The following is a 12,930-nucleotide window of genomic DNA, read 5'->3' as shown; positions in this document are numbered from 1 at the left end:
ATCGAGACAATTCTAAAAACCCGAAAAACAATTAGGTTGCGTTGTTTCATCAAAGAGTTCCTATGGCCACCTCCTGTCTCCATCATCGTATCAGCTCGATGGTACCATAATATTGCATTGTTACCCGACTTACATAAGTATGCAAATTTTCAGCTCAATCAGAATTCGGGAAGTTGCTCAAATTTAGCTTCCAAGATTTCACCTACACTATTAACCACATAGGTACTAAAGGGACCCACAGATTACCAGTTCGCCGGACGATATCAGCCTGTCAGTTAAGCCCTTGCTACACGGTCGCCGACAAGCCCCTCAGACCGCGTGGCCTTGGTCTGGACGGACCGTGTAGACAGATGTTTCCAACAAAATTTGACCAAAACTGACCAAGGTCAGACCAAGGACAGACGGTTAGAAGGCTTGTCGGCGACCGTGTAGCAAGGGCTTTAAACGCAAAAGGTGACAGTTCCGAAGAACTGACAGCCTGATATCGTCCGACGAACCGGTATTCTGTGGGCCCCTCAAGTCCTCAGGGCATGTTAAATAAAAGCTTGTTGTGTTGTGTGTCGTCTCATAGTTTTAAGTCAGGTCCCCACTGAAAACCAGCGCCACGGATTGCCGCGGCAGAATGCTGAGTGGGCGTCCTATTTTAGCGTCCAATGCTTTTTATGCCTACAGGCATGACTTCATCACTACATAGTATAAAACAAAGTCGATTCCCGCTCTCTGTATGTATGTATGTATGCTTAGATCTTTAAAACTACGCAACGGATTTTGATGCAGTTTTTAGGGTTCCGTAGCCAAATGGCAAAAAACGGAACCCTTATAGATTCGTCATGTCTGTCTGTCTGTCCGTCTGTCCGTCTGTCCGTCTGTCTGTCCGTCCGTATGTCACAGCCACTTTTCTCCGAAACTATAAGAACTATACTGTTGAAACTTGGTAAGTAGATGTATTCTGTAAACCGCATTAAGATTTTCACACAAAAATAGAAAAAAAACAATAAATTTTTGGGGTTCCCCATACTTCGAACTGAAACTCAAATTTTTTTTTTCATCAAACCCATACGTGTGGGGTATCTATGGATAGGTCTTCAAAAATGATATTGAGGTTTCTAATATCATTTTTTTCTAAACTGAATAGTTTGCGCGAGAGACACTTCCAAAGTGGTAAAATGTGTGTCCCCCCCCCCTGTAACTTCTAAAATAAGAGAATGATAAAACTAAAAAAAATATATGATGTACATTACCATGTTAGTCTGGAGTTAAATTAAACACAAGTCGTCTCCTTCACGATTTTCGTAGACATCTCTTCTAAATACCTAAAACTGGTATGGATGTGTTCCTCGTGGTCTCTAGAATACGAATTGACCGGTTTTAGTTTATGGAGAGGGGGACGTGTCGATAAAAAGGGGGGGAATGTGGGCGGCCGACCAGCATTGATATTTGTTCACATCTTGAGTCCTATGGGACCGATCGGTTCGTTTCAGGTGTCGTTTGAAAGAGTATTAAACGTGCTATTATTGCTTCATAATAACTGTAGTCATAACTGTAGTCGTTTAGAAAATATTTTAAAATATATGATTTTTTACCGTGCATGGATGGCATAAGTACTGACAAAACATGCGTCTAACTCAATAAATTATAACTTTACCGCAATTAATGTTATTACAAAATATACGAGAAATTTCATTAGCTTTCTAAAAACATAAGGTTTATTGGTGTATGGTATTATATAACCATGTAATGATGAATTTTGTTCAGCATGGGTCACTACGCACCGTCACGTAAATGGCGGGCGACCGACCTCAACTGTTCATTGTTTCTCGGGTTCTATTTTACTGATCAATTGGTGATGGATACCATTAGAAAGAATGTTAAATGTACAATAATTGGTTTCTAATAACCGTAGTCATAACTGTAGTCATTTACAAAATAATTGAAAATATATGATTTTTACCGTGCATGGACATAAGTACTGGTAAAACATGCTTCTAACTCAATAGATTATAACATTACCGCAATAAATATTTTCAAAATATACGGGAAATTTTATGAGCTATCCAAAAATATAAGTTTTATTGCTTTATAATGTTGTATAACTAAGTAATCATGAATTTTGTTCAGCATGGGTACTGTGCACCGTCACGTAAATGGAGCCCGGCCATCGTTGAGTTTTCATTATATTTCAGGTTCTATTTTTCTGATACATGGTGGATACCATTTGCAAGCATATTAAATTTTCTGTGAATACTCGATTGTTTGAAATCTGAGGCCCAAAATAACCATTTTAAAAATATTAAAGAAAATGTTTAATTTTTACCTTAGAGGTTTGCTTTGTGACTGAAATAATTTGAGAAAGAGATAATGTAGTAAATATAGCGTGAAATTTTTAGAGTAAAATCAGCAAACTATTTATTAACTTTCCAAAAATATTGTTTAGTTACCGTACAACTATATAGGTATGCCAGGACCAATTTCGCCAAGCAAGCAAACACACGGCGCGGCGAGCGCCTGGTAGACCAGCAGCATTCTATTATTGTTTGACAGTACATTTTATAATGTAGGTATCCAAAATGATAAAATATCGATATAAATGATGGTTTGTTTGTTTTGTTTTTTTATCACAGGAAACTTAAGTATATTTTGACTCTTTTGACAAAAGCCCAGTTCTAGGTTCATAACATCGTTAAGTTCGTAGCTTTCATGATTGCAAAACCACTGCATATGAAGTACTTAATATCTGTGTTGTTATTTGACTCACGCGTCTACACGTAAAACGTTTTCAAACCCACTCCGTAGTTAATAATTTAAAATCACCTTTTTAGTGAGATCTGAGGCTTGTGGCGTTAAAGAGATATTTGTCGCCGCACGCTCCAGGATGCAAAATAAGTGACTACTATTTGAGTAGCAGCGTATGTCCACATAATAACTATCCGTGAAGTCCGGTTTTAAGTATAGTAATAGTAAGATAAGGTCAATATTGAGTAAACTATCTATATTATATTTATTTACTATTTTATTTTACGGTCTAATTTATAGTTTTTGCTTACCTATTGATTCATTGGCGTTTGGCATTGTAGTTTTAGCTTGTAAGTATGACTCTATTGACAGTTATAAGATGTACTACGGTATTTAAATAACGCTCGTCTGTAACTACATGATCTTAGATCTATAATAGCGACTCATAACTTCTCTGTTCGACTGTAAGTCATACAAGAGAGTTAAGTAGCGATTGCGATATAAAAAGCTATAAGTAGAAGGCTTTATCACACGTTTAGAACCTTAAGTGCAAATTGCAGATTATTACTCATATAGATGTTAAGGTTGTTCAATTCACTTTGAGCTATAAGCTATAATACTAGCAGCTTAACATGCAATATAGCGCCCAAAACAGCTACTGTAGATCTTAAATCTTTAGATGAACCTTTTAAACACTTTTATCTCACCAGAGCCTGTAAACTGTAAACTAAGACTATAGATGTAGCTATTCTAGAGCCAGGCTGTCTTTAGGTAAGAAAATAGGTGCTAAGTGTCGCCTAATTGTTTGTTGGGATTTATATGACGGTGCGCAGTGACCCATGCTAAACAAAATTCATTATTACTTGGTTATATAATATCTTACACCAATAAATCTTATGTTTTTGGAAAGCTAATGAAATGTCTCGTATATTTTGTAAATACATTAATTGCGATAAAGTTATAATTTATTAAGTTAGAACCATGTTTTAGCAGTACTTATGTGCATGCACGGTAAAAAATCATGTTTTCAATTATTTTGAAAATGACTAAAGTTATGACTACAGTTATTGAAAACCAATTATAGTACGTTTAATATTCTTTCAAATGCTATCTATCACGAACTGATCAATAAAATAAAACCCGAGAAATAATGAAAAGTTGACGCCGATCGCCTGCCATTTACGTGACGGCGCTTAGTGACCCATGCTGAACAAAATTCGTAATTACTTGGTTATATAATATCATACACCAATAAAACTTATATTTTTGGAAAGCTAATGAAATTTCACGTACATTTTGTAAGAATATTATTGGAGTAAAGTTATAATTTATTGAGTTAGACGCATATTTTATCAGTACTTATGCCATCCATGCACGGTAAAAAAATCAAATAATTTAAAATATTTTGTAAATTACTAAAGTTATGACTACGGCTATTAGAAACCATTTATTGTACGTTTAATAACCTTTCAAATGGTACCTATCAGCAATTGATCAATAAAATAGAACCCGAGAAATAATGAAAAGTTTACGTCGGTCGCCCGCCATTTACGTGACGGTGCGTAGTGACCCATGCTGAACAAAATTCGTTATTAATTGGTTATATAATATCATACGCCAATAAAACTTATGTTTTTGGTAAGCTAATGAAATGTCTCGTATATTTTGTAATAAAATAATTGCGGTATTGTTGTAATTTATTGAGTTAGGCGCATATTTAATCAGTACTTATGCCATCCATGCACGGTATAAAATCAAATATTTTAAAATATTTTGTAAACGACTACAGTTATGACTACGGTTATTATGAAACAATAATAGCACGTTTAATACTCTTTCAAACGACACCTCACACGAACCGATCGGTCCCATAGGACTCAAGATGTGAACAAATATCAATAATGGTCGGCCGCCATCTTTGCCCCCCTTTTTTTCGACCCGTCCCCCACTCCATAAACTAAAACCGGTCATTTCGTATTCTAGAGATCACGAGGAACACATCCATACCAGTTTTAGGTATTTAGAAGAGATATCGACGACTTTTCTCGAAACAGGCCGATTTCCACCTGTCTATGTAAACTTCCACCGAAAATTGGTTTGAACGAGATCTAGTAAGTAGTTTTTTTTTATACGTCATAAATCGCCTAAATACGGAACCCTTCATGGGTGAGTCCGACTCGCACTTGGCCGCTTTTTTTTTTAACCTGTCAAATCCCACGATATGACGTCACCATAAGCGTTCTGGCTCATATATGAGCCGTGGGAGCTGACAGATTAATAGATAGAGTGATTCCAGAGGAAGGTTAATGTATAATTTGTTAACCCGTGCGAAGCCGGGGCGGGTCGCTAGTTTCTATATGTAATACAAGCGATCTGCCCCGGCTTCGCACGGGTTAAAAAATTTGACATAAACCTTCCTCTTGAATCACTCTCTATTAAAAATATCTACTAATCGGCCCTCTTACGTTTCTATGACTACAACACAACGACGTTACGTTTTTCTACAACATTTTTATGTGTTCGTCCTCGCCTATTCAAACTTCAATTACACCACCACACACAATCAGTGGTGTTTAGAGACAATAAGCGTTCATTGAGCACCAATTATCGCTCAAAAGCAGGCCTTGGCGCGCCCCAGTTTCTCACTCCGGCTTTTGTAACTCACTAATTGGCGAGATGTGCACTTGATTTTTTTATTGCAACAGAGAAGGAATGTGGGAGAAAGAGATGGATGTTGCTGCTTTTGGATTCTTCTTCTCTTATTTGGGAAACATAAAACACCTAATGGAAATAAGGACGGGTGCAGCATTCAGAATTTATGAATGATTTATTTTTGTGTTGCTATGTGCTGTCTCTACTATTTGCATGTACTTTATTTCATGTTTAAAAAGTATAACTCATTAATTGCGTGACAACAAAGGGATTAACGAATATCACGATTATCACGTTAGGTAGGACATCTATTTTATATACAGTCGCCATCAGATATATCGTAGCGGCCAAAGCGATAACAAATATCTGAACACGCCTCTATATTGTCAATGCAATAGACAACACAACAACAAAATCATGTAATGACAGCGAGATTTTTAGTGTTTTTTAGGGTTCCGTACCCAAAGGGTAAAAACGGGACCCTATTACTAAGACTCCGCTGTCCGTCCGTCCGTCCGTCTGTCCGTTCGTCCGTCCGTCCGTCTTGTCACCAGGCTGTATCTCACGAACCGTGATAGCTAGACAGTTGAAATTTTCACAGATGATGTATTTCTGTTGCCGCTATAACAACAAATACTAAAAACAGAATAAAATAAAGATTTAAGTGGGGCTCCCGTACAACAAACGTGATTTTTGACCGAAGTTAAGCAACGTCGGGCGGGGTCAGTACTTGGATGGGTGACCGTTTTTTTGTTTGTTTTTTTTGCTTGTTTTGCTCTATTTTTTGTTGATGGTGCGGAACCCTCCGTGCGCGAGTCCGACTCGCACTTGGCCGGTTTTTTTTCGTACTGATAGAAGTTGAATCGCCAACTGCAAATTGGCCCAAAAAATAGAGTGCGAGTTCAGATATAATTGAGCACCTCGGCCGCTCCGATATATCTGATGACGACTATACCTACCGTCATACTCAAAACATTTACTGATTGACTTGACATACAGGTTGTACTGAAGAAACCTTAAACATCAGGACCTACTTCAAGATGAGCACTAAGAGGTGAAAGGTAATTAATTTAGGCATTTTTTTAACACGTTCACTACAGTAGGGGGTCGACAGGCCCCATGCACATACATACGATGAAATTGCGCTTATATTTTACAGAATAGGGAACTCTTTATCTATAGGTACAGTAGCGAAATCGGGTTTTGGCGCCCTTCGTTGAAGTTTTCAAGCGTATTCTCCACACCCCCCCCCCCTCGCCGCACTCGCGTCTTTTAAAACTTTTTTTTTGCCATTTTGGCGCCCCCCTTGCCATCCGGCGCCTAGAGCGGCCGCTCCACTCGCTCTACCCTAGATCCGGCCCTGGGTACAGGTACACAAAAGTTTATCAATATCAGACAAAAAAAAATCGAAAGTAAAATAAAATAAACATAGGCACATATTCTTTACCATTTTTAACACGTGACCGACACATTCCATTTTTCACAAAAACCTGTCACTATCATAATAGCGCAAAGCAAGATAAATAGAGTTTATGACGGTCCCCTATATGGGCTAGTCAACTAATATTTGTACAGGGCTGTAAAGGGAATGGGGTCATTGACCGGCGAGGTAAATTTGTAATCATTGATAATACTTAATAGGGAGGAAAGGTTAATCATATGACTGATGCACTGACTGATATATGGATTAAAAACCGGTCAAGTGCGTGTCGTCAACTAAAGGTACTATACGGTTTTGTCGTTTATTGTAATATTTACTACAAAGGAATATATAAACTAAATTTCAATACTATAAGTAATTTGCATATGAGAGAGCTATAATAGCTAAGGTCAATGTAGAATGTAGGGAAGGGCGTCTACAAGTTCAGACAATGCAATATTATGAAAGAAAAAAAAATACAGTCCGTGTTCAATCAACGTCCTATTTTCTACATATCCAACAATTAGCTGGCACTGCTGGCTTGGTTATCGACTAACCAAACGACCAGACAGACAGCAAAGATCAAAATCACTGTAAAACAATTTACCATAGACCAGCGTTTTACTATCCGTACGTCACGGAATGTAGGCAAGGCACGCGTATCGCTCGGATCAATAAGTGTGGAGTGATACAAATTGATTCTGGTCAGACGGAGTCTTTTAGGCCTGGCGTGTGAGGCATGATTGAACTGATGTCATGTGAAATGATTATCGGTGTCAATAGATAGTATGAATATATAATACTAGCGACCCGCAGCTTCGCACGGGTTAACAAACCATACACAAACCTTCCTCAACAATCACTCTATCGATAAGTGACAACCGCATGAAAATCCGTTCAGTCGTTTTTGAGTTTATCGCGAACGTACAAACACACAAACAGACAGACGCGGCGGGGACTCAGGTTTCGACAGAAAGTTCGTTTTCGGCCGAAATTAGAGCAAACCGAACTTTCGGTTTTGGCAAAAACTGCGGTTTTGGTCGGGCACAACTATGTAACTGACGTCACTAGATGTTTCCGGTGGCAGTACTGAGACTACTGAGGATGTACCTGTTTTTATAAATATTCATTTCTCCATACCCTTGAAGATATGTTTCGCGACTATTGTGACGCACAATGTTTAGCTGAGCACGAACGAAGGCCGCTATAAAATCCGACCTCTGGGACTTATTGCTCACAAAGCAATCTACTTTGATTGGCCACGTCCATGCAGACGAGTAAGGTCAATGTGGCTAACTCCGTCATAGGGGCTATTCCGTCCACGAGCGTATATTTCTTTTTTTTCAATCGTGGGAAAAAAACATCTGCTTTTGATTGCTGATACTAAAAGCAATCGCTGGTTTGTCGATGAAATTATCAATTTTGTTCGCTGTTAAAGAAAAACGCTAGTAGACGGAATAGTCCCTATGACGGAATTAGCCACATGGACCTTAAGTATATTACATATTTACATTATACACAGAATTACATCACACCTAACGTCGGTAGAAAAAAGTATGCAATGAAATTCCGATTATTTTGCGGAAAAGAGAGCTGTCGTGCTGTGCTCCCATACTGAAGTATACCCCTCATGAAAAAATTATAATTAAAATCGAAATGTCGTTATCTGCTTCTCTCTCACTCATGCATATTCGAGGGATAGGCAAATAGACGACCGAATGAACAAAGTTCTGACGAAAATCGAAATTTCGTTAATGGGGTTGGCAACTGTCAAAGGTTTTCATAGATGGAGCTTGCCCCTTTTTCTATGAGATTGAGCTTAAAGGGCTGGGCATAAAATCCATCCAGGGCATAAAAACTTTTTTTTTGATAAAATTCTTGGGACTGACAGGGCTAGCTATGATGGCGCCATCTGCTAAATGCTTCGACCGGCCAACCCCATTGCTCCTAACGTTTTAATTTCGGAGAGTTCTGGTGAAAATAATATCTTTTATTATTTTTAAGAGCTTTTTCTAGAAACTTTCGATCTTTTAATGAAGAATATACATGTGTGCTTTGTGAAGACAGCAAAACCATACGCTTGCCCTCCTTAACGTATTATCTACAGCGGGATAATCCTAACTTCAAATACCTGTAAAGATATCTTTCAAACAATGTGAAATGAACCACTAACCCAGTTTGTTAATTGCAAGCATATTATGTTACTAGCACTGACGTGTGTTAGCCTATAAGAATTTCCCATTGCTGAGCAAAGGCCTCTTTTCCTCCATTTGGTCCTATGTCCTATCCCATCCAATGCACACTCCCGCCAATCTTCACAAAATCTATCTAGGTAGGGTGGTTATATCAAAAGTCAAAGTCAAAAGCATTATATTATATTACTAGCAACCCGCCCCGGCTTCGCACGGGTTAACAAATTATACATAAACCTTCCTCTTGAATCACTCTACCTATTAAAAACCGCATCAAAATCCGTTGCGTAGTTTTAAAGATCTAAGCATACATACAGACAGCGGGAAGCGGGAAGGGTTGTTTTGTTTTATTTATACTGTGTAGTGATATACAGGGTGTTTCCTGTAACAGAAGCAATAAATTAAACAGTAATAGGCTATATTCCTCATACTGATCAACATTTGTTCAGCAACTTTTAAAAATAACTTACATTTTGATTTTTATTACAATTTAAAGTTTATTCTAAGACGCAATGTATTGCAAATTTTGTTATGATTAAAGCGTGACAAGCAACGTCAAATACACTGATGTCAGCGTACATTGGAGGCAATATTTATTTTGTATGAAAAAGAGGAAGTCTAATGGATTCATAATTGTTAAAAGTTGTTTAACAAAACCTTTATAGTTTTAGGAGTATAATATATGTTTTAATTATTTGCTCGTGTTACAGGCAACACCCTGTATTATATTATATTAATTATTATTGCCCATCTGTCTCTATGCAATATGCATACGTGCTGTACGGCTAGGTAACATGTATAAAATCAGTCGTCCGACAGTCAGCTGCTCATGTTAAATCTGCCATGTCGTTAGACTGATTGACCTTTATACATTTTGTTGACTGGCCCGCATGAATTAAGTCATCAGTAACTTCTAGCCAGGGTACATTTTAGAGTAGTCTATCATTAATATTGTCCGACAGAAATGGCAGTTTTGGTTTCAGCATAAAATTAAAAAATCATTATTTCGGCCGAAGGATCAGTTACAGCCAAAGAAGTGCCGAACCTTTAGGCAGCGCCGAAACTGTCTTTTCGGTAGTGTCAGACCGAAATTTCAACTTGAAGTGGGCTCCAAAACTCCAAATATATGGAGATTTTAGTATGTAGGTCTAGTCTCTGTATACGATGGACAATAGGTATATAGAGCGTTTCACGCACGGAATACGGAATCGAGTTTCTAGGCTTTATTTTCCAAACGATTCTATAGGTAGCTTAAGGCGGACCAATCTGTCAATGTATGCATCACTAACATCTTATATTATAAAACAAAGTCCCCCACCGCGTCTGTCTGTATGTATAGGTATACTACGTAACGTAGGTAACGTTCGCGATAAACTCAAAAACGACTGAACGGATTTTCATGTGGTTTTCACATAGGTATATATCAATATCACTATTGATATAATTTCTTGAGGAAGGTATATAATTTCAATAATTTGTTACGGTTTACCCGTGCGAAACCGGGACGGGTCGCTAGTAAGAAATAAAGAAATGTGAGTGCAGAAATGTATGTGCAAGTAATGTCCTCTTCCGTATAAATTATACATATAGCACCGATTGATAAAAGAAATAAGTGATAGTCATGTTAAAGCCACCATTGTAATCTCGTTCATTACTTATTACGGAGCCCGGACTGGTAGCAATAAAACCAAATGCCATTGATTTACCGACGTCAGAAGGGTGGATTATGTCAAAGGTTGTTGATCGTGACAAGACTAGATACAGATCAGCTTGAAACCTACCTACCGTGCGTGCGTGGCGCGTCACGCCGCTTTAAATAATTTAATATTTTTTTATAAACTTACAATGTAAACTTTAGTTACGTAACTTCGATACAAGCTTCAAAAGTTTACCATAAACCGATATATGTGTAATAATCAGATAGCACGATGATAACCTATCATTTCCGTAAAAGCGGAAGGGCAGAGGGAGTGGCCGATATGATAACGTAAGTGACGAAATATCAAATCACATATAATAACTGTTGTAGATACCTATAAAAAAAAACGGCCAAGTGCGAGTCGGACTCGCGCACGGAGGGTTCCGTACCATCAACAAAAATTAGAGCAAAACAAGCAAGAAAAACAAGCAAAAAAAACGGTCACCCATCCAAGTACTGACCCCGCCCGACGTTGCTTAACTTCGGTCAAAAATCACGTTTGTTGTATGGGAGCCCCACTTAAATCTTTATTTTATTCTGTTTTTAGTATTTGTTGTTATAGCGGCAACAGAAAAACATCATCTGTGAAAATTTCAACTGTCACGGTTCACGTCTAGCACGGTGTAGCTATCACGGTTCGTGAGATACAGCCTGGTGACAGACGGACGGACGGACGGACAGCGGAGTCTTAGTAATAGGGTCCCGTTTTTACCCTTTGGGTACGGAACCCTAAAAAAAGAAAGGCCAGGTCAAGAGCACCCTAAACCGGCGAGCGTGTATGAGGAATGTTATGAAAGTAACGGAAGCGAAAGAGGTATGTCAGGATCGTAGCAAATGGAAATCCGTGGTCTCTGCCTACCCCTCCGGGAAATAGGCGTGATAATATGTATGTAGATATAATGTCTGATTGTGAGTAGTCTCAGTAGTCAGCTAAGGGCGGGGTACAATACAACTGTTACTAAGTATGGAGTCGGTAGGTGTAGTTAGATTTCCCCTGACATGTCAGGATTATTGGTCCTTCGTCAGGATTGTCGGGGTACCTAATTGGTGTGTGACAGGATTTTTTAAAAACCTCAGCTAACCACTTGTAGTGGTAGATTAAAGTTTGGAGTCGGCTGAAGGGTTTTAGGTGAAATGACTGTCCAGGGAATGTTAGGATTTTTAGAGTGATGTCGGGACTTTTGTTAGGACAACGCATTTTTATATGGCAAACCTAGTTGCAGTCAGCCCTCAAAGAGAAGCCTAATTGTACTTTACATAAACATCTCCGACTCTAACCAATAAGATGGTTCCTATACTTACTACATATTTATTACACTACAGGAATTCTTTACATCAATGTAAAAAAAAATATCTATCATAATTCATAAGGTACAAGGAAAATTATGATATTCATTGTAATGAATACTATGTAATAAGGAAAACTATTAAGTGCACGGTGCACAATGCTATTCATTACAAATACTTTATTTTACAACTACACAAACACTAAACCACATCAATACAATGAAAACCGAGAAACATGCTGCATATAGGACTAATAAAAATTTAAAATAGAAAGAAAACCTCGAATCTGCCTTCTGGCACTTTAGGATTACGTGCCATTTGAGTTTTTAACTGTATGGCCTCAGAGGCGAGCGACCAGCGAGGCCTGCAGCATTGCGTTAAGCGTCCAAGGGATTTGAGCAGAGCTATAGCCGCGAAAATCGAAGTTCGCAAATTGCGGGCATTTTTCTCTGTCACTCTTCTTATTACGCCTTCATTGGAGTAAAAGAGAAAGATCCCCGCAATTTGCGAATTTCAGTTTTCGCGGTAGCCCCACAGTTTGCAATGTGGCCTCTCGCATATGTTTGCTTAGTTTAGTTATGGACGCCGCGCCCAACGCCCCGCTGGTCGCCGCCGCTCAAGCGTTCACTTAGTCTGGCCAGAGCCGGAGGAATCTAAAGGAATGAAGGGAAGAAAGGAATCTAACGACTTCCTAGGTATTCTTTTAGTGCAGTTTCAAAAGGTTTTCCTACTAGATACTTCTAATCGTAGAATAGTAAATAGAAACGTGCCTCTATGAAAGGTAAGTGCATAAAATTTGTGCTACATTTACCTCTTCCTTGCTCAAAAAGAACTGAAAAGAAAGCACAAATTGATTAGCTAACACCGACTAATACACTCCATTTGTTCATGTTACGGCATGCATAATGCATATACATTTATGGTTTTATTTTAAAATTTCTGGTTGA

General features: G+C 38.3%; 1 protein-coding gene across 4 annotated transcripts in view; it reads right to left on the bottom strand.

The window, feature by feature from the left end:
• LOC134657243 (ceramide synthase 6-like) overlaps window positions 1–12,930 on the bottom strand; it is a 33,772-nt gene that overhangs the window by 15,795 nt on the left and 5,047 nt on the right. For 2 of the 4 annotated variants that reach the window (XM_063512814.1, XM_063512817.1), the window contains exon 3: window positions 12,795–12,815. The exons of the other annotated variants lie outside the window; for them this stretch is intronic. In XM_063512814.1, coding sequence (XP_063368884.1) covers window positions 12,795–12,815 — 21 coding nt within the window. The remainder of the gene's footprint in view (window positions 1–12,794; window positions 12,816–12,930) is intronic. 4 annotated transcript variants of the gene reach the window in all.

Source organism: Cydia amplana, chromosome 19 (genome assembly GCF_948474715.1).
Source record: "Cydia amplana chromosome 19, ilCydAmpl1.1, whole genome shotgun sequence".
NCBI lineage: Eukaryota > Metazoa > Arthropoda > Insecta > Lepidoptera > Tortricidae > Cydia > Cydia amplana.
Note: the sequence above shows the minus strand (reverse complement) of the source record. Positions and strands in the feature narration are given on the sequence as shown.